This window comes from Sparus aurata, chromosome 10 (assembly GCF_900880675.1).
Source record: "Sparus aurata chromosome 10, fSpaAur1.1, whole genome shotgun sequence".
Classification (NCBI taxonomy): Eukaryota; Metazoa; Chordata; class Actinopteri; order Spariformes; family Sparidae; genus Sparus; species Sparus aurata.
Genome location: NC_044196.1, coordinates 21,389,899 through 21,415,775, shown reverse-complemented (window position 1 = coordinate 21,415,775; position 25,877 = coordinate 21,389,899). Strand labels below are relative to the sequence as shown.

At 38.6% G+C, this 25,877-nt stretch overlaps 3 protein-coding genes across 5 annotated transcripts in view; 1 reads left to right on the top strand and 2 right to left on the bottom strand.

The window, feature by feature from the left end:
* Nucleotides 1-9,447: 9,447 nt before the first annotated feature.
* Nucleotides 9,448-15,106, bottom strand: LOC115589490 (chromatin complexes subunit BAP18). The gene is made up of 5 exons (XM_030430396.1): nucleotides 14,811-15,106; nucleotides 14,427-14,521; nucleotides 14,084-14,310; nucleotides 13,187-13,294; nucleotides 9,448-11,315 (listed from the first exon to the last, which is right to left on the bottom strand). Exons 1-5 carry the CDS (start codon nucleotides 14,829-14,831, stop codon nucleotides 11,248-11,250), a joined length of 519 nt encoding a protein of 172 aa, XP_030286256.1. The 5' UTR covers nucleotides 14,832-15,106; the 3' UTR covers nucleotides 9,448-11,247.
* rnaseka (ribonuclease, RNase K a) lies at nucleotides 14,515-21,118 on the top strand. Of its 2 annotated transcripts, none has more exons than XM_030430398.1 (4): nucleotides 14,515-14,788; nucleotides 17,084-17,166; nucleotides 18,666-18,789; nucleotides 19,708-21,118. In XM_030430398.1, the coding sequence occupies exons 1-4, from the start codon at nucleotides 14,723-14,725 to the stop codon at nucleotides 19,720-19,722; spliced, it is 288 nt and encodes a 95-aa protein (XP_030286258.1). In that variant the 5' UTR covers nucleotides 14,515-14,722; the 3' UTR covers nucleotides 19,723-21,118. The 2 variants fall into 2 exon arrangements, with proteins under 2 accessions (XP_030286258.1, XP_030286257.1); XM_030430397.1 differs by lacking the exon at nucleotides 14,515-14,788 and adding an exon at nucleotides 15,181-16,139.
* The window catches only part of alox12 (arachidonate 12-lipoxygenase), a 19,495-nt gene continuing 14,211 nt past the window's right edge, over nucleotides 20,594-25,877 (bottom strand). For both annotated transcript variants that reach the window (XM_030430394.1, XM_030430395.1), the window contains exons 12-16: nucleotides 25,021-25,190; nucleotides 24,135-24,256; nucleotides 23,172-23,272; nucleotides 22,888-23,058; nucleotides 20,594-21,536 (exon numbers count right to left, since the gene is read on the bottom strand). In XM_030430394.1, coding sequence (XP_030286254.1) covers nucleotides 21,357-21,536; nucleotides 22,888-23,058; nucleotides 23,172-23,272; nucleotides 24,135-24,256; nucleotides 25,021-25,190 — 744 coding nt within the window. In that variant the 3' untranslated portion in view covers nucleotides 20,594-21,356. The remainder of the gene's footprint in view (nucleotides 21,537-22,887; nucleotides 23,059-23,171; nucleotides 23,273-24,134; nucleotides 24,257-25,020; nucleotides 25,191-25,877) is intronic.

Below are 25,877 nucleotides of genomic sequence, written 5' to 3'. Positions count from 1 at the left end.
AATCTGATTTTTTTCAAAGTGTGTTTGATTTCTAATATTTCTTTTTGGGGCATAGTATTTGATGTATTTAAGCAATTTTATCACCTACACCCAACTTTACTGAAAGTGAAAGTCTAACACAGGCGGGTGTGGTGCTTACAGGCCATGATTCCCTCCCCTGTCCTCTCCTCAAAGTTTATTTCAGCTTTAAAGATAGAAAGGGAAGGCGCAACTTTTGCTTAGCAGTTGCACCATACTTTATATATTTTGTATTATTTATAATTCATTTATCAATTGACAGAATATTAATGAAAAGCAATTTTGATAATGGAGTAGTCCTTTTATAGGCAAAATGGGCACAAAAAAATGTTGGATTCAAGCTTTTCCACAGATTTGTATTATTGTTAACTGAATATGCTAATCTAAATACATTTGGGTTTTGTCACTTTGGCATTGGGAACCTAGAATTGGGGTTTGAATTGACATTTTACAGACAAATTAATTATTAAAATTTTAGCTGCAGCAATTAATCAATTAATTGGCAACTATTTAACCAATCGGCAACTATTTTGATAGCTGATTAACTGATTTGAGTAATTTTCAAGAGAAAAAAAAAATAAATTTGATTACAGCTGCTAAAATGTCTGGTTTCTTTACTGCTCTATGACAGTAGACTGAATATCTTTTGTTGCAGACAAAACAAGACATTTGAGGACAACATCTTGGGCTTTAGAAAACAAAGATCTGTCATTTATAGACCAACAATTAATCAAGAACATAACTGACAGATTAATGGATGAAGAAAATAATAATTTGTTGCAGCCCCAGATCAGAAATCACAAAAAAAATAAAATAAATTGGCAGATTAACTGTGTTAGTCACAGTCTAACACAGCACAACTCAAATGTTGTACTTAAATCCTATTTATAGTGCAGTTTAGTGCTACATAATGCATGCATTGGGCTAAATGGATTGTAGATAGACAGAAAATAACCATCTTCCACAAATTTGATAGTTATATGTAGAAGTCATTTACAATTTTTAAAAATTTAAAACACATCTTTAACTATTGGCTGAAACATACGTTTGAAGACCTACACTTGGACTGAAAATTGTGATCAGCATTTTTTGTCATTTTCCAACTTTATAGAATTATTCAAAATCAAATAGCATTTATCAATAATTGTGGGTTGTAATTATTGCTTCAGAGTAGCCATGTGTAGTTTGTAATAGCAATGTCTGAGACATTTACCTTCATAAACCACGAAAATATGCAAATAATATGCAGTAAACATGGAAATTTGTCAACCACCGTATTGTTGACACCAAGGTGTCTATCCCTTAAAGAGGCCAGATTGTAAGAGTGGGTTTTTGCAGTTTGATACAATACAGAATTGTTACCCATATGGCTCCCCCTTAACTAGTAGTTATATTATACATTTTAAAGACAATGGTTTTATTCCTCTTGTTTACACACCTATTGTATATAACAGACCTCAAGTGAGTCCACTGTAGAGACAGTGTAACAATGCTCACCCTACTGTTCATTTAACTGACACATAATTTAGTAATTGAGTGCTCTTACATTGTTCCTATTAGAACCCTCTTTATGGAGTATGGCTGCAAGCACAGTGTAACAGCTTTATTCTGCTAACATGGCTCAACAGCTCTCTTTTGGTTATGTTGCATAAATATGGCTTTATTGGATACAGATACGGAATCTGATAAATTCACAACTAAAAACACAACTTGTGAATCTGATTCATTTATAGGTGTCCTTGTGTTTTGGTAATTCAGATTAAATCTGGTCTCAGTTTGTCCAGTGCAAGGTTCTGCTGCTTTCTCTCTGTTTTTATATCCTTGTTAATTAGATATCATTGATCAGAACCAAATAAATGATTTAAATACCTAAATCCAACATTGAATAGAGAAACGATCCATTAATACAGCAGTTATTAGTGGCTGTATAAAACAATAGGGTTTTGCTGCTGTAGCTGTCCGTGATGGCATTGTGTTCAGAAGTTTGGATAGTTCTGCATCACAAGCCAAAGCAGGTTAGTCCTTCAGTTTGACTTGCTGGATCCTTCTCAAGCGGTACATATTTTCTTATACTCTCATTTGACACATATGTTCAAATCAGCTTCCCATTCATTTTAATGAGGGTAGTTAATTTTGGCTGTGGCGAAAACCTTTGGAGAAACGCAGAGCGAAGTCACATTGCGGTGGCCATTCACGTTAGCTGGTGCTCAGACTAGCAGCACGAATTGCTAAAACCACAGTGGATTGTGATGTCATGTGTTATGTGTATTCACTCAGTTTGGCATTGTGCACCAGTTAAAAACTTTTTAATGAAATAAAATACATTGGTGGATGCTTACAATTACTGCAGGACTGGCATGCTTAACTTAATCTGGCAGAGGCATGACTGGAGATCAGTGACCGAGTAGAACGGGTCAGTAGGGTGGCATGCTATTTAGCATGGAAAAATGCTGCCGAAGGAACACAACAGGCATTCCTCTGTGTTGCGCTATGTTTCACTTCTGATCTGTCGGTTTAGTCTCGTGCCCCAGTTTAAAACACACAGTTATGATATGCCTGACATCCTGGTTGTTAAGCATTGTTTATAATCTGTCGATGAGGACAAAAAACGATCACTAGTAGGACCAGCATGCTAGTAGCATAACAACATAACAATTTCATCTTTCAGCAAACTGATTGGGGGGGGTGTCAACACGTCAAACAAATGGACCATGGAGTGACACTCATGCCTGCTTTAGTCTAAAGTACCCTTAGACTGATCTCAATCTCTTCAGTCTGAGGAATAGATGCAATAATAAAGTTTGGTAAAAATGTGCGTAGAGATGGACAGCCAGTGAGCTGGACCAACGATCAGTCATATATAAAACTACAGTATGTGGCAGTATCCGTGAATATTTACAAGGGCCACTTCAGCTACACATGACCTGTCACTTGTCTCATACCCCTCTCATTAACTCATCTTCTCCTTTTTCAGGGTTTAATGTGTGATCCTCGGCGGGCCTGCAGGTAAGATGCTGTTCAGCTCATCACACCTTCCTTCTAGTTCTTTTTGTCTTATAGACAAACTCCATCCGCGCCACTTTTTTTTTTATTTTAGCCTGTGTCACATGACAGAATATATGTTGATGTTCTTTACCATGCTGATATGTGCTAAATTATATCAGCATAAATTAGATGCTGATATACGAGGGATCTCGTATGGGCAGTAGACATTAGATCAGGTAGGCAAAAATTGGGCCAACGGGCCAAAATTGGCCCACCATAAGGTTTGATTCAGCCAGCCACATGTTTCTAGTTATTTTTAGAAATATATGACACATCATAAAATATGTCATATATGATTTGAGTCATCTTTTGCTGTTTGTATTTTTTGTACGATAAAATGCTGTGTAAAAATATATGTTTTCTAATTATTCATTCTTTTTTATCCGAGCATGTTGGGTACAGATACACTTTGTGCAAAAGTCAGCCAATTCAGGGGATTTGGAATCCTAGTATTATGAAATCCCTGAGAGGCAATTGGAAAAAATGTGAGTTCCCTGAAAAAGATTTCCTGGCAAAAAAAACATTTTTTCACATGATCTTAAGTCATTACACAGCAGAGAAGACAATTTAGATCACACTTGCTTCTCAGGACCTCCATACAGTACCACTGTGTGTCCTACCAATACATCATAGTACAGTACAATATAATGGGTGTTTGCTCTTGGCCCATGGTCCACCATTAAGTTTCAGTTTTGGCCCTCCAAGGGCCTCTGCAATAGAGTTTTGGAAATAAAATTTAAATAATTTTGCCCCATCTGATATGTGAGATAAAATAATTATGTAAGAATATTTGCTTTATATTGTTACACACTACACCACGCAGAGAATTATTGTAATAAGGTGATTTGTGTTGTTAACTAGTCAATCTCATCATTGGCAGATATAAAACTTGTGTGTAAAAAGATCCAGTTGAGCTGTTAGGGTGTATTTTTGCAGAGTGGAGATATAAGTTCATGTTTAGACACATCAGTGTTAAAAATTATATTGTCAGTCTTGCACTTGTTCCTTGACTTTATTTTTTACTATTTCTCGAGTTCTGTTTTGATCAGCATGGTGATTTTCACTTTTTCCACTGTGTTGGGCCTCTGCTTTATCACAGGCAGGCTTATTCATATTCCATACTGGGAAATGTTTAATTTGTTTTCTGTGCTTCTTCATTTGATTAGTATTCAATGTAAATTAGAGAGTTTTTAGAAAATACAAATAACATGAAATCTGTAATATGTGAAATGGCCCAGAAAAATACATAAGCAGATTGACCTGCACCCATGTGTTTTTTCCTCACTAAGCACTTAATACATAGTGAAGAAAAATACAGAAAGGGACAGAAAGTGAGAATATGGTTTATAACATGGTTCTGGAAACAAATTGTTTTTATTTAAAGTGTTCCACTATAATTCTTTAAACAGACAGGCAGTGTATTTCATGTACTCTTCTCTTCTGGTTCTTCCTCTTTTTTCTTCCTCTTCTACCATTTTGACCTCTTCAACCATTTTGTCTGTGTTAGTTTTCCTTTACTAATAGAGAACATTCAAAAATGTAATGTGTGTCCATCTCAAGAATAATTCAATTAATTCTGTAATTTACAACAGATTGTTACACTTTTGGCTGGAATTAACTGCTAAAACAGAACCCCCACTGAAGCAATGTGCAAGCATAATAGCTATGATTGTATTATACATTTACATCAGAATATTAAGGAGTGTTTTGTGTAAATTAACATAATTGATAAGAAAAGAAAAAGGCATAACATACATATGGACTTCCCTGTTATGTTTTCTCCTAGAGTGTGTGCAGTGTGAGCCAGTAAGTCTGATGGACTCATGGTCTCAGTATGTCCAGGGTACGCTCTAGCAGCACATCATGTTTTGCAGATATGTGCTGATTCACTCCAAATCATTATGTGCTGCCACCGTGAGCCCTGGGATTCAGCTCCCAGTCAAACTTGACATATCTTACAATGCAGTAACTCTTGTTCCTACTTCTTCTTAAATTTCAGAGCTGATTTATGTGTTCTGCCTATGTGTGGATGTGTGTGCATATGTGTCTGCTCTGTGTAAGCAGCTTCTTCTGCATCACTATGTCATTATTGTGTTTAATATTGTCCAAATTCTTTTTGACAAGTTTAGTTAATTTCCTTCTAAAGCCTTTGTAGGAAACATCTTTCTGACCAATGTAAGGCGTAGGAGCAGCATCAAGCTGTGTAATATCAATGTTGAGGGCATCAAAATTAAATGACTCTAACTATCTAATGGTTGTAGTTGCTCCACAGTGGACTTCTTAAGCAAGTTTTGTCTTTGTCTTTTTTCGAGTGTTTATCTATTATCTGCTTTAGCTTTTTTTACTTTTTGTACACTGATATGGTAATAATAATGGTCCAAAACTATGTTTAATGACATACTTTTTACTGGAAAATGTAACATTTTCTTGGGATCTTATTGTGTTAATATTATGTCAAAGTACCAGTAATCATCTCTACAACATTGTAACAATTATTATATCGAGGTACACTGTATTTGGTCATAAATATCTGATTTTGTCATCAAGCACTAGTCCTAATTTATGAAGTGCTTTAGAGGAGATTTCAACATGTTAATTTATACATATTGTGTGTCACAATATATAGCCTAAAATATCACAATATTATTTTAACTTAAGGCTATATTTCCCAGCCTAACAATACTCTTGGTACCACCACTGAATTTTTTTGTGTGTGTTGTGGTGTTATATGTTGTGTATATTTTAGCTCTGTCAGCCAGTGACACACTGGTCAACATGTGATCCTATGTACCTCACAGTTCCTGTCATGGTGACTAACACTGCCCTAAAAAGGCATTTCGTCTGAGCCTTTTCTGCAATTTCTGCTCAGATCACTCATTGCTTCCCAGTTAGAAATTAGTATAAAGTACATTTGAAAATTTGTAAATTTGTATTGGAAGCAAACTGTATATGATTTAGCTTGATTTTGTTAATTTGGACAAAATGAGGTTGAATGAAAGACAATGACTGAATGACTTGTCACAGTGGGCATTTTTTGAAAACTCATTAAAAAGGTTCAGCATAAAACCAAAGAACTTAAAGACAGGATTTAAAGTGGTGTAATGAGTGACTGGAGTAAAATGCTGTTCAGCTGACTAACTGTACTTAGCATTCTCCTACTGTGTGTTATATTGCTACCTTCACAAGGGCTACAGCAGGGAGACAATTTTACTTTTCATAAACAGTCATTAAAAAAATGGCCACAAACATTTTGGTAACACAATTAACCAAGGTCAGAGTTTATTGAAATAATAATTTGTTGAACATGAACTGCATCTTACTGTTCACTCTTCTTGTGAGCTACAACCAAGCCCACCAGGGGTCGTATGGTAAAAAAACAAAAGGTCTTGAAATCTGCGTGAATGGATTAGGAAACCGTAAACATGGATTGATGAACTGAGAGCAAGGTTCAGGGGAAAGCTTGAAGTAAAAATGATGGTACATGTATCAGGCATTCAGAGTACAAGCAGTCACTTCACTGTTTGCAGCATACAGACGAGGATAATTTTTGCAATATCCCGTTTGCTGACGGCAATAATTAATCCGTCCATATCAGAAGAAATTAGTCATTTGTGTTCTTGAACTGCACACATTTTGATTAATAATTTTCGCAAAAACACGAATATCAAACGGTATTGTTAACATTTTATGATGTCAAAGCACAGCTGACTAAATTTGGGCCCATAAGGTTTGATTTGGGCTGCCAGATGTTTTTAGTATAAAAAGAAATACAAAAAAAAACATTTTAAATTGAATCGCAGGTTATCATTGTTACTATTATTATAAAAAATGTAAAATGCTCTTTGACACTTTGGGCAGGAAGTCAGGCAATTAAAACAAGGAACTTCCGCTCCTAGTACCATTTTTGGATCTTAACAATGTAAGCGTTTGCTTATTGCCATGGCTCATAATTAAGTTTTTCAGTTTTGGCCTTCCAAAGTTAAAAAGTTTGGTCACCCTGTGTTAAAGAAATGTCAATCATTAAACAGCTTTGTTATCTTTGACATAAACTATTAAAATGGAGGAAAGCATATCCACATACAGTATGTCTGGCTAAAACCCCAAATAAATGTAATATTGTATAATTGTGTAGTTTGTTACGAAATGATACAAGAGCAAATTGTTGATCCAAGAGCACATGCAATAAGATTGTGTGAACGATGAACGAATCAGACAATGAAGGAAACGTAAAAAAACCAAACAATTAAGCTGCGACACCTGTCAACATGTTCAAGTTCTGACCAATTACTCTTCTGTAGTCACAACTACATTATTACACGAGACCACACTCATCTGTAGCCTTCATTTCAATGTCAACCACATACCCGTAAAGTTTAGTGACTGCATCTTGCACAGTTTTAACACTATCCCATATAAACACCTGGTAAAGTGCTCAAAACTGATTCTTTGGTAGTCCCCCCACTACCACATTTTGTCATTGTGACGCACACAAACTCACAAGGTGAAAATGTTATTAGCCAATGCTGTTGCGGCTGGTAATGGTAAGAGTGGGGACACTTTATGAGGACATGTTTACTGGTACCAAATAACAAAAGATGTCCATGGTAACTTTGGCTGGTAATGGTAGAGATGTTTTTTCCCCCGCATCATTGCTTTAGTGTGTCTAGCTGCCAGTGACTGACCCCAAGTGTCTGGGTGATGATGAGCGTTAGCAGAGCGTGCTTAACAATCTGTGTATCAAAGGTACTGTGTAAGATGTTGACCAACACTGTCACCATGAGTGAGTTTCTGTATATGGCCAGAGGAAATCTGGTCCCTTCAGTCTTTAAATTGGGTGCATTTCTGTCATCTCAGTAAAGTTTTAACATCCAATTATACATCTCAGAAATGGCACATCCTAGCTAAAATAAATAATAACATGATTAAATAATCAAAACCTCTGCAACCCTTAATATTATAGTCTAAGTGCACTTCATGGGTCAATGGATTCATTTATTTCGTATCTCTAATCATTTGATTTAGATTATAGGGGCCGTGGTTGTAACCTCTGTGTGCTCACTCACATTTATTGAAATGTATACCAGTGTCCCTGTATTACCCATTTATGTACAAATTGTAATGTCACACACACATAATAAAAAGAAAAGAAAAAAGCTTGAATTAAAACTTCCTGTTCATTAGCAATCAGTTAGTTAGCAGTTCCCGCTCTCCTCTCTACATCACCACGCAGCAGTGACAATCAAACACAGCAGCAAATAGAAGTTCTGCTCTTTGGTTAGAGTGGGCAGGGAAACCAGAACATTTCTTTTCTCTTACTGCATGAACAGAGGGAGGAGAGACATGGGTTACTGACCAAACAGTCTATAACAGTGATTACTGTTGGAATATAGAGCTTGAGTTATCACTTGTTTTGATAAAAATAAATCACTTCAGCAGCTTTTCGGTATTTGTTTAATATTCGTTTTTGGTATTTCAATTACTTAATTCTTTCCTTCACTGTTCGCATGAATATTTGTGGACCTGACTTGTCAAAGGTCTTCTTAAAAGAGATTATGCCTTGTTGCTATTTAATTTTTCGACCAAAAGAAATTCTTAGTACAACCAGAGTATTCGCTAACCAACAGGTAGGTACACACTACAAAGATATACAGATGTAGTGAATGAACATCTTGATCAACAACACAGTGGAAGTACACGTTTTTGGATATTGTTTAATTGTTGTGTGTGTGTGTGTTGAGGCAGTGTGTCAGGCTGTAGCAGCACATCATTACTGGTAGTTCTCTCTGCATTACCAGTGTGATATGTGCTGCTCCCGTCAGACACATGCACAATCTCCAACATCAGCTTCTCCCAACAAAGAAGGAAATTATTCTGTGCTTTTTATTATTTTCTTCTAATGTGTGAAAATATGCATGTCCGGTGTCATTTAATAAATATAACCCATTACTTCAACATATTGGAATTTGAAAGCAGACAGGAATATTATTGATGTGCATTTCATAATGTTTGTGAATTAATAAAGCTCACCATTTGAAAAACAAAATGTCTACGCCTTTCATGTTTTACACACTTCTTCATACTAAACCAATTAAGGTGAATGAAAGACAACCAAGCCACTTTCACTGAGGATTTCTCAAGGATTTTTTTATATATATATATTATTTGGGAAAAGGAAACATCTCCAATGGTTTCTTTAGTTACAGGTGCTTACACACAGAAAACAGACAACTCAGATTAAATTGAGACTGACAATATTAATTAATTAATCGTATAGTAATTATCTCAAACTGCTGAGGAGGAGGGGGCTTCACTTGATTACAAAATAAGGACTGAATATGATTGTGTGAAATTTGGTGTGAATGCAAACATGAAAGAGACTTGATCATCAGTACAGTCAAATCAGTTTTATAAAACAGCATGTAATCCCATACAGTCATTTAATCCTAAAGGGCCTCTATTAAACTACAAGTGTCTACTTCTATACACCTTTAAAGGAAAATGCCACTGTTTTTGAATGGATAGTATGATTTCAAACTAATTACCTGTGTTGTATTTTTAGGTTATCAAATGTGATTGTCAATGCCACCAGTTTCCCATCATTTTAGCACAATATACATGTTTGAGATGGATAGTTTTTATCAGGGTAAGTATGATGTGTGTGCATGTATATAAAAAAGTGACATTCTACAGAAATCTTTTTTTTTTTTTAAATCACATTTAAGTATTAGCAACAATATCAAATACTTTTTACGACATGGTTGTGAATACCTTAGTAGATATTCTGAGTTATTGATATGGATCATTTTGTGATTTTGCATCATCATCATCATCATCATCCAGCTTTCTATGAAAGGCAGACAAGTCAACATAACCTATACTATATAATCTAAGGGGAAAATCATATAAAAAAATAAATCATATTAAATACATAGCTATTTGAAAATAGCTCTGCATTAAATCTCAAACATGCCATACATGATGCTACCATCGCTAAAAAAAGAACAGTTTGTATATACATTATTGACAGAGGAAAAACAAACTTCCACAGTTACATTTTATATGCATGTCTGATCATAAATATGGGTTATTGCTAGTACTTCCACATGGAAATATAGCTGAAAGCCAGGCCAGGAAGATGTTCCAGCACACATTTCCTTCTGTAACTGCACATATATCTCGCTTACTTCTTTCCATTGTTGTGAAAAGAGAAACAAATAATGAACAACATATGAACCAGTGAGTCTTAGAGGTGCTGGTTGGTGCACAGACTAGCTGTTTTCTCCCTGCTGAGCCAGATCAACTGTCTGTCTGAAGCAGTCATGAGATTTAAAGAAAGTGAACACGAGAAAACAATGACAAGTTCCACTTTTCCAAATCTTTCATCCACTTCTCCTTCATCAGTTCAAGTTTGATGATGTCATCGCCATGACAACTTTGGTTCAAAGCTCAGAAGGAAATCATTGCCAATGGACCTTGAATTAAGGGTTTTTATATTGTTATAGAAAAGGAGATAATTATGGAGAGTATGATCTGACAACTGTTTGTGTCACACACACACAAACACACCAACCAGCTGTGTCCAACATTCTAAATACTCTTAATATCTGATAATATTCTAATGTAAACTGAGGCTTGTGTTAACATACACCAAAACACCTGTTTGCAAAATGTAGCAGTACTGTGCTGAACCTGAAATAAATATTATTGTTGATAAAAAATATTTGCTGTCCTTTTGCAATATTGGCACATCAGTGGGAAACAAAAACGTAAAGTAAGATCAAGAGTATTTGATCTTGTTGGTGCAGCTGAATTTCTCTGCTACGTGGTGTTGATTTCCTGTTATTTTCTCTAAAGAAATTAAGTATGAATCTAAGGAAGGGTTTCCCCACCACAAAATGTCTTTCAATTTTCTGGTTTTCAGGACATTCCTACGAAAAGGAAAGTCAATGAGAAGGGGAGGGCACCATCTAAAATAAAAAGTTAAAAAAAGAATCTCAGGAAAAGGAAAACGTTAAATGATCCTTTAAAGTTTATAAAAGTGGTCCTGCACGACACAACACTATGTTCGGTACTACTATAGTTCCTCTAATGTGTGTCGTCAGTCTGGCTCAAAGTCCAGATCATTACAAACTCATTTTCATAGTTTTGTCCATCATGGCAATGAAGTCGACAGAAAGTGAACGGTCAACGGGAGAGCAGAGGAGGGAGGTCGCTGGGGTTCATGATTAGGCTCGAGTCCAGGTTCAGGTTATCTATGGAGACACAAAAAACAGCATTCCTGGAGTTATTCATTTTATATATATATATAAAATGAATAACTCCAGGAATTCCTGGAATAACTCCAGGAATGCTATATTTATTATATATATATATATATATATATATATATATATATATATATATATATATATATATATATATATATATATATATATATATATATATATACATACATACATATATACATATATATACATACATACATACATACATACACACACTCTGTCAACAAATTCCATGAAAATACCAAAATGAACAATGGGTCAGTCTGTCCTGCAATGCTTTCTGACTTCTGTACCCTGTCTGTGGCTCTCTGCTCCAAGCCTGTCAAACTGAATTTAAAATGTCACAAACATAAATCTGTGAAGGTTCTCAGTCGTCCAGTTCCTGATATGAAATTATAAAAGGCAACTGGACTTTCTCAAGTTCTTGAAGACGTTTCACCTCTTACCCAGAAGGCTTCTTCAGTGCTAACAGACTGGTGAGGAGTCCGTAGCGATAAATCATCTGTGGGGGTTGTTCAAATCTTGAGGTTTGCTCAGATCTCAGGTGAGTTGTTGACACATCCCTGGTGTGATGTGTAAGGTCACATGAGTTCTTTGTGCGCGGGAGCACCAGGTTGACAGGCGACTGTCGCTGTGCGGGTTAGGGTTAGGGTTAGGGTTAGGGTGCGAGCTGACGGTGAGCGTCTGTCGCGTCTAGTTTTAGTGGTGGTTGCGCATCACTGGCACTCTCTAGCCTTTGTCAGCGGCTTTTTGGCCATTTCAGCATGTAGAATTGGTGGCAGTAAGAGAAATCACTGATTGGCTGTTCTGCCAGGTGAATCAGTGCACTAGAATAGAAATAGGCAAAGGAAGGAGAAAGCCCTTTGAGCCTTTTGCTGTAGTATTCATTATTCCACCCATTTAGTGCAGTCTCTCCTAATTTCTCTGCTCTGCCTCTTCATTAGAGCCATTTACAACTTTTTATCAGACATGTTCTTGGTTGGACAGACTGGTGTCAAAAATTCTGCTCTATGATATGAACTGTTATCAGCAGTCCTGGGTCATCTGGTTTCCCTTTTTGAAAGACTTATACAGACTAGCACCACCTGGTGGCATGGAGTTATACCTTTTCGAGCAGATGCAGAAAATACGAGCTAGATGGCTGTTTGCTAGTAATCTTCACAGCATGTTCAAGTTCAGCTTTCCTCGAGGAGACACAGGAGACGTAAAGCCACGCGACAGTTAGCCTTCATCAACACTATTTCTTAAATGTCAGTTTGGTGTCTCTGGGCCCTGAGGGTGGACAAGATTTCTGCCTCAGCGTGGGCAAAATACACAGGCAAGAAGAAGGGCGATGTAGCGAAAAAAAAAGTGTTAATGACCCACTTTAGAAGCCTTTCAGGTGAGACGTGAAACCTATTCAAGGAATTCAAGCAGGTCCAGTTGCCTTCTTTTTGCACTTTGATATCTAACAAATTTTTAGTTTCTGTTTTTAGAAAAGGTTCAATAGCCAGCCAATGTACTTTGTAGTAGTGGTTAGTGAATTAATCAATATTAGGTGGTAATGAAGGACCATGTCGTCACCCAAGTACTACAGTGCAGTGACTTTCATTTTCATTTTTCAGTAGCATGGGACAGGGCTGGGTGTTACTTGAGGGACACTAGATTCAACATCAGTGTTTCAGAACGGATACAAACACTTCTTTTCTGAACAAGTTTTTTTGCGCCAACTATTTTTTTTTTTTACCGTTCAACAAAGTTGTCAGATGCCTGAAGTTATCCAAACAGAAGCAGCTGGAAGCAGCCGTACAGACTTTGCATCAGAAACTGATTGCAGAATTATAGTTCATGAACTTTACCTTGGTCAAAGTTGTTTAGTTTTTTGGAGTTGGATCCTTCACCCAGCCCCTCGATGTCCACGAGATCACTGTTGACATCTGAGTCATTCAGAGCACTGAGGGTCACATCTACACACACACACACACACACACACACACACACACACACACACACACACACATGAAAAAGTTTAGTCCCGTTTGTGGAAATCGGAAAGAAAAACTCCTCATACCAGTTAAAATAAGCAAAAATTATTGTATATTTTTTTTTTATCATTTAAAAAGGAATTTAAATAAATCTTTTGATTTTCTTAGAATTAGATTCATACTGTAAGGTTCTATGTAAAGGTTCACATTCTGATGAAGTACAATGTTACCAAATGTAGTGTACTAAAGCAGGAATACACAGAGTTGTGTGGCCTGGTGCCACCATTGATATTCTTCCAGTTGTTGATTTAAAAAGAGAAAAATGAATCGTCTTGTCTTGTATTTCTGCTTTATAACATCATGACTGACACAGCTCAGGAGAAAAACTGCCACAAATTGATCGATTTAATTACTGCGAAAAAAATCCGTCATCGCCACAGATAAATGACGGCTAGAATTTGTCTCATACTTGTTGCCAAAAGATGTTACACATATTGTCACAGTTTAAAACTTTATATATTATTTTACATTTCATAAACCCGAACTAGACTACAAGCTAGCGGTTCAACACGTTAAGCGATGTTATCACCTTTGATAAATTCAAGATATAAAGTTGTATGATGCTTGTGGAACTATGTAATGCCAAGCAAGGATAAATTACTGGTCAAATGATATTGTGTGAGTAAAAAAAGAGTATGTGGATTCTACTTTGTTTTGCTTCAATGTTTTCTGTTTTTTTGTTTATGACATGTGTAAGTTTTCCTGACTCACCTGCGGTCTTCTGTTTCTTCAGCGAGGCCTGGCTGGAGGGGGAGCCCTGTCGTCCTGAGGCTACGACAACCTGAGCCGTGGGCACAGAGATGATGGTTGGAGTGCCCTGCGTTGCCATGGCAACGGTAGTGGTGACTTTCTTGATAACCTTCTTGGAGCCCTCGGAGGGGGCAGGCAGAGCACCGTCCTCATACAGCTTCCTCTTCACTGGTGTCTTCGTCTGACCTCTGGAGGGAAGATGGAAACTACCCGGTTAGCAGCAGCATCGGCATACATTTATTCTAGATGTAGAGAATCCCATAATTTACTCTGTTCAACTGGGGATTAACCAGAAATGTGTTACCCTGCAGGACTGGACTCTGCCACTGGGTGAAGCTGCATGGTGAGCTCTCCTAGTTTGGTGAAGGCTGCCCCAGCTGCAGAGAAGATCTCACCAACCTGTGAACACACACCCATCCTAGCATCAGAGCTGGACTCAGTGGCTGTCAGTGTTCCTGTCACTCACACTGTTTGCGCGGAAACGACTGAAATATTAAGTGAAACTGGGAAATGTAGTTCTATGGAATCATTCAACAGGGTGGCAGATACAATCACATGAAAAGTTGCACAGTGTGTTAAGCATTGCGAACGATTCGCAGCATGACCAGAAGTAGCAGGGGGGCAGACACTGAGCAGGAACAGGATACTACCAACTACATCTCGCTGGTTCGTGTGTAAAATGACTTACTTTAGTGGAAGCTGAGGTCATTGTGCTGCTCTGTGTAGTACCACACACTGTATAGCACTCTGTGATGCCTTCGGGCGGACGGAACAGCTGCTAAGATGCTAACAGTGTAGCTAGGTAGCATTTGATGCTCCGTTCGGTGTAACGCTAGCTAGCAGAGCAGCTAGAAGTCTGCTCTTCCGTTGCTTTCAGTGTCGACGGCTAGAACAGTCCGACATTTGAACGGACCATTGCATGACGCTAACACCGGTGTATCAGGTGAATTACCGCCGGGAACAGATCAGTCAATGGATGCAACGATACGGCTAGTGTTGCCTTCAAAGTCCCCTCGTAAATTCCATGTTTGTATTGTGTATTGAGACCCTTTCCCGCCAATGCTGATTTAAAAAAACTAACAAAAAGCGATCCTTTAATGAATTACAATGTACGGAGAGATTTTCTCAGAATAAAAACTTGGTACCTCAAAATAATAACTATCTCAATATAGAGACGTAGTTTCTTAAAATAATGAGATGCTTTCTCAAAATTATGACCTTGCCATCGCAAATAAATGCTCTCAAAATAATAATAAGGTTCTCAAAATGTGCATAGGTCCGTGTGTTGTGCCCTCATATGCCCCAAAGCAACAGAAGCAGGTGGGCGCGAAAAAAGTTTAGCAGACTAAATGGATAACGCAGGTGTGGAGCAACGTCAATAACAATGTTTTTAAAAACCCATTTTGATAGTACACGACATAAGAACGACATTATTGCATTATGTTCCATTTTGCTGTCTGTGTGGGCTGAAGTTTGTTTTATCCGCTAGTACTCGAACGCAGCGTAGTAGTACGTCATGCTGCGTTCGCGCCCGGCTTTGTATAACGTCGCCGGGGATGTGACTGAACATGTGAAGGCCACATCGTTTTTATCATTAGTGCAGAAGGATAAACATTGTTGAATAGCTTGCTAAAACGTTTTAAAGAAGTGTTGCTTTACACCAACAGTTGTCAGTAATACTAGTCTGATGGACGCATTTTATTCTTGACATACTCAATTGCGTTTGGCCATTTCAAACCATCAATAAAATGTGGCATATTTAATTATTTTAATTTACATTTTCTTAAAACGAGCTCAAACGTCCATAAATATGTACATGCTTTCAACGTCCCGGACACTTCCGGTATCCAATCACAGTCACCTGACTGAACTAATGATCATCAGAAAGTCAGTGGAGTTAGTGAGCGCGAGCCGCCTGCCTTTTCTTAACCAGACTTTAATAATGCGCGTGTTAATTTGTGGACCTAAACTCGCCGCGTGTGGCATGGTGCTGAGCATGTGGGGTGTCATAATGCTGGTGAGCGTGACTCTTTGTTGTCCTTTCTCTTTCTGCTGTCAGTCGTCGTGTCTTCATTTTCGGAGGACCACAGCGAAGCTACAACATAAGAACACAGTCTTCCTTAACTGAGAAGACATTACGTCACAGGTAGTTTCCGCCACAGCTTCTAGCCTGTAGAACTTTCAAGTCGAGTTATAGTAATCTATCTTTAACATTTAAAGCTAAACGTAAATTATTGCAGGATTGTCGAAGTGGAGCACGGGAAAATGCCTTTTAAAAATATGGAAACATTTTCATTCTATTAAAGTTGATTGTTTTGAATATATGCCTCAGGAAGAGCGCAGAGGAGGGAAGAGGGCAGGCCACACAAGATGATTGGCAGTAAAACAGAGCGATCAGAGTGAAGAGGCATCACATTGATCAGAAACACAGATGTAAAGAGATGGTGAAACAGAGGAGATCGATGATCCAGTGGAGCCCAGGGTGTGACGACCGAGAGCCATCTGTATGTGAGACAGCAGGAGCCAGGAGAGGTTGATGTAGATGAAAAGGGAGGAGGAGGAGGAGGGAAACGACGAAGCTATACAGAGTGAGAGCGGGACACAGCTTGTGGGAACAGAAAACAAAAGTTGGAGAAATGCAATGTTAGGATAAACAGATTGATTCTCATCTGCAGGACAGTGTGAACAGTATAGTGTTCTCATTCTTTTGAACATTTTACTCTGATTCCCATTGATTCAAAGAAATACATATCGGTGGCAATATTATTAGTTATGTCTGGTGTTCATATAGATGTGTTGCCTCAAATATGTTTACCATTATTAACCAAAACACTGATTGAATCTCAGCTAAGTTTCTTCTGCTTCAGTTTCATTTACTGGTAGCCTTAACACAATCCATCGAGCCTGCCGCGTTGACTGTGGGACCCATGATTTAACCCAAGTCTCCCTCATCTTCATCAGGCCATACTGGGGATTTTCTTCACCACACATTCGGCGGTGCTAATCGAAGACGTGCCTCTGACATATAAAGACATCCGCGAAGAGTAAGGCTTTTACCGTCGCACCTCTCTCCAGATCTGCCTTTACAGCTTTGTTGTTGAGTTCCACTGCATTTCACGATGGCATCACTAGAGCTCTGCTGTATGTCACTTCTGTCCCTGTGTTAAGCTAGACTAGGCACATCCATACCTGTACATAACAAAGATCTAGATATTTATCTTCTCATCTGACTCTTTTAAATAATGCAAGATTGCAAGTATTTTACCAAATAAGGAACTATACATTCAGTAATTCTAATATTTGGTTTTATATCCATTACAAAACCTCAAATGTAGCCCGATTGATCCATTCCCTCACCACTTTTTAATGTGTGTTTGGGATCACAGTCCTGTTGGAACACCCAACTGTACCATAGAATCGATCTTCTGCCTCGTGATTTTAGGTTTTCCTGAAGGATTTGGAGATAATCCTCCTTCATTATTCCATTTACCTTCTTCAGCGCATCAGATCCACTGGCAGTAAAACAGCTCCACAGCATAGTACTACCATCACCAGTACTTGCTTGACAGTAGGTGTGGTGTTCTTGGGGTTAAGGGCCTCACCTTCGCTCCTTCAAACATTGCTGCTCATTGTGGCCAAACAGCTCAGTTTCAGTTTCATCTGACCACAGAGTTTTCCTCCAGAAGGTTTTTTTCTTTTCTTTTTCTTCGGCAGCAAACTTCAGTCGAGCTTTTAGGTGCCTCTTGTGGATCAAGGCCTTCAGGCCTTTCAGCTCATGTTGATGTAAAACACACTTGACTGTGGACAGTGACACCTGTCTTCCAGCAGCTCCTAATTCATTGCTGACTTGCCTTTTGGTGGTTTGGTTGACTCTTGACCATCCAATAGCTGCAGCTGATAGTTTGTGTTTTCTTACTGATCGTGGTAGTGACACACCTGTGCCATGCACTTAATACTCACAGTTGTTTGCACAATTGCTTTTGGAATGGCTCCAAGTGACTCTCCTGACTTGTTCAAATCAATAATGTGCTGAGCTCCTTAGACTTTCCCATTGTTGGGTTTGTGGCTGAGTCTAATGGGTGTACCAAACAAGTCTTATCAAAATGGGCCCAGAAAAGTCACCATTGTTATCAATCAGAATCATTCAGAAGAAGTCAAGAGACCATGCTACACATAATATTTGATTCACACAACTTTCCATAACAATCTTAATTGATTGTTTAAGTTACTGTGTGTATTTTTTTTGAGCCAGCTGATTTGGTCACAGTTTCTGAAGTCCTATAATAACTTCAGATTTGAAGCCAACAAACATGAAGGTTTTTTTTTTTGTTTTTGAAGAAGTGTGTTCCACTCATTCCATCACTGAAGAATGAGAGCGGTAGAAATCATTGGAACTCACTGACATGATATACATGTTCTTAACCAGTCTACGTAAACTTCTGACCGTGGCAGCATGGCAGCTATAACGGATTTAAGTGAGTGTATTGAACGTTATGTACTTTCTCGCTGACTGTATTGTTTTAATTATTTTTTTTTCCTTCAGTACAAACCCTCAGCGGATCTACGACCTGTACAACAGTGTGGGCTACAACTGTTTCATAGCAGCTGCTGTCTACATCCTGTTTGGTGCCTTCGCTTGTTGCCAGATGAGGCTCAATAAGCAGAAGGTGATTTCATTTATTTAGATTTTTTGAGATCATTGTTATTGACATTTTTTTTAACTCCTGAAAGGGCCAGACCACGGTGAACAGAGATGATTAGTTCACCAAACGTCCACCAGATTGTGCTGACGGTAATCGGTAAACCTGTAGTATCGTGATGTCAATGCTATCAAAATATCGATAGGTATCGATACTGAATATTTGAAACAGTTTCAATTCTCAAATCACCAGAGGAACCACTAACTGCTGCTGATAATTATTTGGTGCAGCTATATATGGCTGTAGCTGCTGTTAGCTAGTTAGCACAGTCAGCCATGCAGCTAGTGGCCTTTAGCTGATTGAGTCTTCACAAACCAGGAGCCTCCCTGTGAACAAGGCCAGGTCCTGACCTTACATGGCCTCTGATACTGACATATGATAGTTTGAGGTGAGGAGTGGCGCCTCTGACAAGCTCTAAACACATAATCCAGGCAACAAACACAGTTAGTTATTGAATGCAGGAAGGATGTCTGACACAAAAATAATCACATACTCTGTGAATGTGTAAACTGATTATAAATATTGCTCATGATATCACTGCCTCATCATTAGTGCACGAGTAGATCTGACTATAACTACGTTTGTGTATTCCGTTAAATGTATGTATGAAAGTAAAGTTGTAGTAAATGTATTATTACGTTGTGTATGACAGTTTTAACCTTATTTGTTTCAGCTTCGAACCTGCAGTAAAAAAAAATAATGTAAAAACATATTTCAAAGCAGTACTTTTTATATCTTATAACAAGCACAAGGCTTTAGTGTTTTGGTCGGTCTCTGTTGTAAGATAACAATTCAAAAAAAGCACAATAAACAAACCGGCTTTGACATCACTTGCAGCCAACAGGAGGGAAAGAATGAAATGACTGTTGTTCTGATGTTCTGTAGGAACTGGTGCATTAATGCCGGCTGTTGGATTGAGGAGCACCCAGCAGCACCCCGACAGCACGAGGGCGGCGTTTGGACATTCACCTGTTCTCTGATTACTGACCTGACTGTGTCGGGGTTGCACATTTTCAATGAGAAGCTATAGGGGTGAGACTGAATGCTGTGTGAGAGCAAGTCATTGTTCTGGACCTTGATGTATTTATAATGAGATTAACTCTACCTCTGTTCACAAGTGCTGAAATTATAATGCGTTTGTTTAATAATTACATTTGTTGAAGGCCCAGTGTGTAGGATTTTTTTTTTTGGCAGACATGGGGTTTCCATAAAGAAGGGAACGCCAATACACTTGGAATATGGGGGTGAAGGCAATCTGCCATCTCAAAACTAAATGCAGCTCAGTCCTACACACTGGACCTTTTTAAAGGTTGTTAAGTATGTTATCTTGACTTCCTCTTTCATACCTCCTGTGCTGTACAAGGGAATGTATCTCTGATTATTGCGAGTATCTACCTATGTTTGGAATACTAATCATTAGATCCAAGTTATTAATTCATTTCATTTTGTTTCTGTCCGTAGCAAACCGCAGAGAAATCATATTCTGAGTGTTGTCTTTCTTATTATTATTCTAACGTCAACCAGATTGTGCTGACGGTAATCGGTTATTTGTTCCAATGTGTCCATCAGAGTCACAAGCAGAGCAGATCTTACACACTGCTCACACTACACTCTGCTCTTTTCAAGCTCCAAAAACACACATGACGGATAACATAACGGTAACAGTGAACTGCTCGCTAAAGTCAACATTCTGTAGTTTTGTGCCAGTGGGATCCAAAGGATTGTTGTTGCACTGTAGGCATTTTTAGAATTTAAAAAGAGCATAGACAACTGAGTTAGAACATTGTTTTATTGACATAAGCCTTTCATTTCACAGTTCACTTCCAGCTCATCTTTCCTTAAATTTCAAACCCACACAAGTACAGCCAATTCACAGTCCACTTTTCAGCTGAACACACCACGATCTGTCACTGTGATTGTTTGAATTCGATACGGACAGTTTAAAAACAGGTGATCGAAGTCGATACAGCAGAACTAGAGACGTGGCCTTTCTCTGTTCCGCACATTCCTTAGCTGTATCTCGTGGTCTTCATCAGTAGATGTTCTTGCTCACTTCTGACAGGTGGGAGATGGTTGCCACTGTATCTGGTGTCGGAAGTGAATGTCCACGTTGGTCTTACTGTCTGTCCACTGACTATCGACCCCCTACCCAGTTGAACACAAGTTATCACATTTTCAGACTAAAGCAATTCTTGTATATTTTTCTCAAAGGTATATTTCATGCTTCAATTATGCTTGTAATTCAGTGTCTAACCTGATGCCTGGCTAACAGTAAAACCATTAAATAAACCTAAAACATATTGATTCCTCTTTACACGACTTTAATAGAGATAAGTCATTGTCAATAAAAAATTTTCACACAAATAAACGTTTCCCTTTAATTTTCTAGTTCTTCCTATTTTATACAATATTGAATAACATTAGACTTTTGTAACATGATCAAAACCATTTTAAATGCCAAAGTAAAAACAAATGTGAGCGATGTCCAGATACCACACAGAATGAATCCCTCTTGGAACAGACTGTTAGTCTTTCTATATTGTGATGCTGTTTTCTATGCGGCTGGGCAGCAGGAAGAGGTACTGAAGCTCCAGTCCTTCATTCTGCTTCAGGATGTGGTCCTCGATCTTCTTCAGTTCTCTCCTGAACTTGTCAATCTGCTCCTGGGCTTTCCCCTCGGTGAAGTGCTCCTCTGTGTATGTGCCCAAAGGTATCTAGGCAAAAGAATACAGAAAGCTGCTGAAGACAGAGGAACTAATGTAGATGATGTAATGTGATTGCCGTCAGATTAAGTCAGCAGCTCTGCATACAAACTGTGGGATAACTGAAGTGATCATTAATATAACAACCGAGAATAAAAATAAAAATGTGCATTATGGTTACTTTTCTTACAGTGGTATCAATGGATGTGTTGTTGGTTCCCTCAAAGGCCTGACACCATGCCAAATGGGAATAACTCAACACTGTTTAATTAGATTCCATTTATGGATGCAAACGTATGACATCATCTATAAGACTGTAAGAGCCTAGTGATGCTCGTCCGCGAATTAGAGCCCTTCTGAATGACCCTTCTGTTCATGTTGCCAAAGTCTCAGTCTGTACAAACGAGCCTACTTTGTCCTTGGTAGGCGCATCTTGTTAAGTAAGTAGACAGATAAATCTGTCAACAGGTCAGCGTTCGGTTTAATATTAATTAATCCAATAAATTTCCTTATAATTTAAAGTTGAACCACAGTAACTGGCGATCATACTATGTAAAAATACAAGTAGCTGACTTGTGCGACATGTTTATTGCTATTCGTATAGTCCAATAAATGTTACATATTAGACAGAAGTATGCTGTTTCTTTGTTTGTTTTTTTGTTTTGTTTTTTCTGTTCACACCTGTGGGCAGAGACACAAGATTTGGAAAAATCTCTATCTGATCACATCAGGGTCACTGTGACCTGCCAGTGATTTCAAATAGAACCTACTCGATCCTTGACCGTGAAAGGGAGATTTCACTATTTGTGAGTGTGTGTGTGTGTGTGTGTGTGTGTGAATAGTTATAGCTCCTGATGAACAGCCGGTACCGTGCATGGTAGCCTCTGCCAGCTTATGAATGATTGAAATGTCATCCAGGTTACAAGTGTTTTGCAAGTTATTACTGGCCCCAGGCCTTAAGATCAAGGCCATGTCACAAGGTCACCAGAGAGTCCGGATAGGTCAGAAAGGCCAGTAGTACAGGTCAATCAGTTGGGCCGTTCTTTGGAAGATTCTACAAGCCAGGCTTAGTTTTTTTCAACCCAACTCTGCAAAGTCCATCATCCTCATTAGATCAGCACTTCTGGGTGGATGGAGTTGGGGCAATCTGCTGCTGAACTATTTTCTACGTATTTTTTTTTTTGTGCAGTGAGCAAAAACACAAAACCCGACGGTTCACTTGAATAAATACCTTTCAAGGGAAGTGAGAAAATGTGTTTTTCTCGAATTTGGTTAACTCATCAGTGACGTGAGCTTCTTAAAATTACAATCCTCGTTTAATACACAATTTCACACTATATTAACCAGGCAGGGGTGGACTCACCGCATCTGGTTGTGCTCGCCCCAGATGCCACGTGATAGCCATCTGTATGCAGGACTGGCTGATATCAGGAAGGGTGGCCATGATCATCTCCATGGTGACGGCATCTTTGTCCGTTGGCGGGGGACGTCTCATGGTGCAGGGGGTGTTGGGGACCCAGGCACACCAGTCGAACTGGAGAAAGATCAACAGAAAAAGACCAACTTCACCGGGGCATCTCAGATCTAACAGCATCATTGACAAAAATCATAAACAATATAGTGTATGTGTCTCTGAGTGTCCAGCACCTGTCCATTGTTAGTCGCGGCATGCTGGGATGTGCTGGAGAAGATGGCCACTGACAGCAGGGTGGAGAGCTCCTCTCTGGTGTTGAGCTTACTGGGCAGACCTGAACGTACAGCACATCCACCATCCAGTATTGGAATGGATTAGCTTAGATTGAACTTTTATTGTCAATACACAGAGTAGAGATGCAGTAAAGATAAGGTAGGCACCACCCTCAACACAAGGGATCTCATAATTTACACTGCAAATGATCTAATACGTATCAAAAGTAGTTTTCTGGCAATAAATGTACTTAATTATGAAAATTAGATACATATTAACATGTAAATAGATACTGTAGACTATGGGTCAACTGATGATCTGACTCAATATTCAGCATAGGGGTGTTGCTGATTACCGGTATTGACAATAACTGTGATATTAATACAAAAAACAATAAGTGATATTGTCTTGATAATTGCCATATGATAATATAATCAATATCGATATCAGCGCCTCTTAAAACACTTCTGTTTCTTTTCTTTCTTGCTTTGTTATAGCAGGTGGCAGTAGTGAGCCTTGCCATCGGCGGCCAACCACCACGCAACGGGAAAAGCTGCAATAACAGAGAACTGTTAGCGTGCTTGTGTGTAGCAACATATTTTAGTGTAGCCACTTTTTGTTTTTGACATTGTTGAAAATGGATCATAAATGATTTCAAGTGTGACAAAAGCATGTTTAAAAAATAACACTAATACAATGACATACTGTACACTGCACATTGTATGTACATATTTAGATGTCACGATTTCTAACAGTTATTCATATTTGGTAACAGAGTCCCAATAAAATATTTACAAAATTTCTTACATAACATTGTCTCAATTTTTGACCGTTATGTTAATGCTTACAATCTAAAAATTGTTTGACCAGAAATCTTTTAACCTGGATGTTTAGATATAGGAAACATTTTTTAATGCACAGACCAAAGTTGGGGAGCTCTGTGAAGCCTTCTTCTGATATGTCTCTGAACCAGGCTTGAATCTCCAGGTCTTCCTGCATATCACGGTCAGACGGGTAGTACAGGTTCACCATACCTGAGACAAAACTGAAAGAAGAGGTAGAGTTAGAAATATGACTCATGGTAGAAGAAGAGGCACAAATGCATTTGAACCTCAGCGATATCCTGTAATTACAGAATTCACTTCCTTAAATCAACAACATTAAGTCAACTCGTGCAGGATTTGACCACCTCAAACGTATGATGGCCATAGAAATGGAATAGAGTAAGACACTGTTGCTGATGGGATAATCACAAATGGGCAGACCGTTGCCCTTCTCTGCCTCCGATTGGTTGGCTTTGTTGGTTGCTTCCTACGCGCTTTAATCAAACTGTTAACTCACACATTAGCTCTTGCTAACAGGGCCAAAGCCAGGATTTTAGTACTCCTTGCATGGCCTGCTTACTTGAGCATGTTTGGAATGCTCTGGATGGACGAGGGCGACAGTATGTTCCACTTCCTGCCCATATCCAGCAACTTCACACAGCCAACCCAAGAGGACTGAGCCAGCATTCCACAGATACTATCAACAATCTGAACAACTCTATGTGAAGGAGATGTGTTGCACCACATGAAGCAGACGGTGGTCATACCAGATGCTGAACATATTTATATGAGGAACTGGATCAAATTTCATAAAACTATGTGTTTCACTCTTAACTGAATCATGGTGCTAAAGATAAAGATGCTCTCTCTTCACTATTAAAACCTCTCAGATCCATCTGATGAGTCTTTTTTTCTTTTTTTCTTTCAGAAAAGACCAGACCCAGCCGTGGTGTCAAGTCAACTGTGCATGATGTGTTTTATGTACCCGTGAATGGCCTCCCACAACATTAGGCTGTGTTCTCTGTAGAAATACTTTGGGAGCTGGGAAACTCCTCTGTCGGTGAAGTCATTGTGCGGCTGCAGGGAGCGGTAAGTCAGCACCTTGTACTCCCTTTGAGCCAGAATCAACAGGCCATCACCGCCAGTGGACACAACCTGCATACAAACATGACCATCATGAGCACCATCAGATCAATCACTGACAAGTGATTTAAGTTTGTTTTTCATTTCTTTTATACAGGACATCACAGGCTAATAATGAGCACATGGTAATGTGGCTGAATAATATCATTTTGTGCAGTTTTGTGAAAGACATGAAATCTCTTTTGATCAGCTATCATCAGTAATGTGGATATAATGACCAGTGGTGGACAGTAACGGAGTAAATTGACTTGAGTACTGTACTTAAGTACATATCCAGAGGATTTGTACTTTACTTGAGTATTAGATTTCTTTGGTACTTATTACTCTTACTTGAATACATTTCCAAGACAAATATTTTTACTTTTACTCGAGTTAATTTCTAGGAAGGCTGAAAAGTACTCGTTACTTTCAGGTCTGCTCTTTTTTTTTTTTTTTTTTTTTCTAAAATACTATTGGACACAAGCTGTGTTTGTCAAAGAAGGAAACCTATCACAGTGCACGCTCTCCACTGGGATCTACGTAAAAGCAGAAATACGTCATCCCTCCCCATAAGGATACCACCAAAGTAGCCGCGCTCTCGACTGTGTTTGTCAAATGCAAAACCGCGACAATGGCTGCATCAGATGTAGTTTTTTTGTAAAGCAGTAATTCTCAACCAGTGGTCTGGGGACAACATTGGTCTTTGAGGGGGTTCCAGTT

Coding starts and splice junctions, on each gene's coding strand:
- LOC115589490 (XM_030430396.1), bottom strand. CDS start 14,831: ATGACCTCAGCTTCCACTAAA. Junction 14,522..14,810: donor TGACCTCAGCTTCCACTAAA/GTAAGTCATTTT, acceptor GTGTGTTCACAG/GTTGGTGAGATCTTCTCTGC. Junction 11,316..13,186: donor ACTAAACAACTTTGACCAAG/GTAAAGTTCATG, acceptor GTGTCTCCATAG/ATAACCTGAACCTGGACTCG.
- rnaseka (XM_030430397.1), top strand. CDS start 15,933: ATGTACATGCTTTCAACGTCCCGGACACTTCCGGTATCCAATCACAGT. Junction 16,140..17,083: donor TGTGGGGTGTCATAATGCTG/GTGAGCGTGACT, acceptor CATCTTCATCAG/GCCATACTGGGGATTTTCTT. Junction 17,167..18,665: donor TATAAAGACATCCGCGAAGA/GTAAGGCTTTTA, acceptor TTTTTCCTTCAG/TACAAACCCTCAGCGGATCT.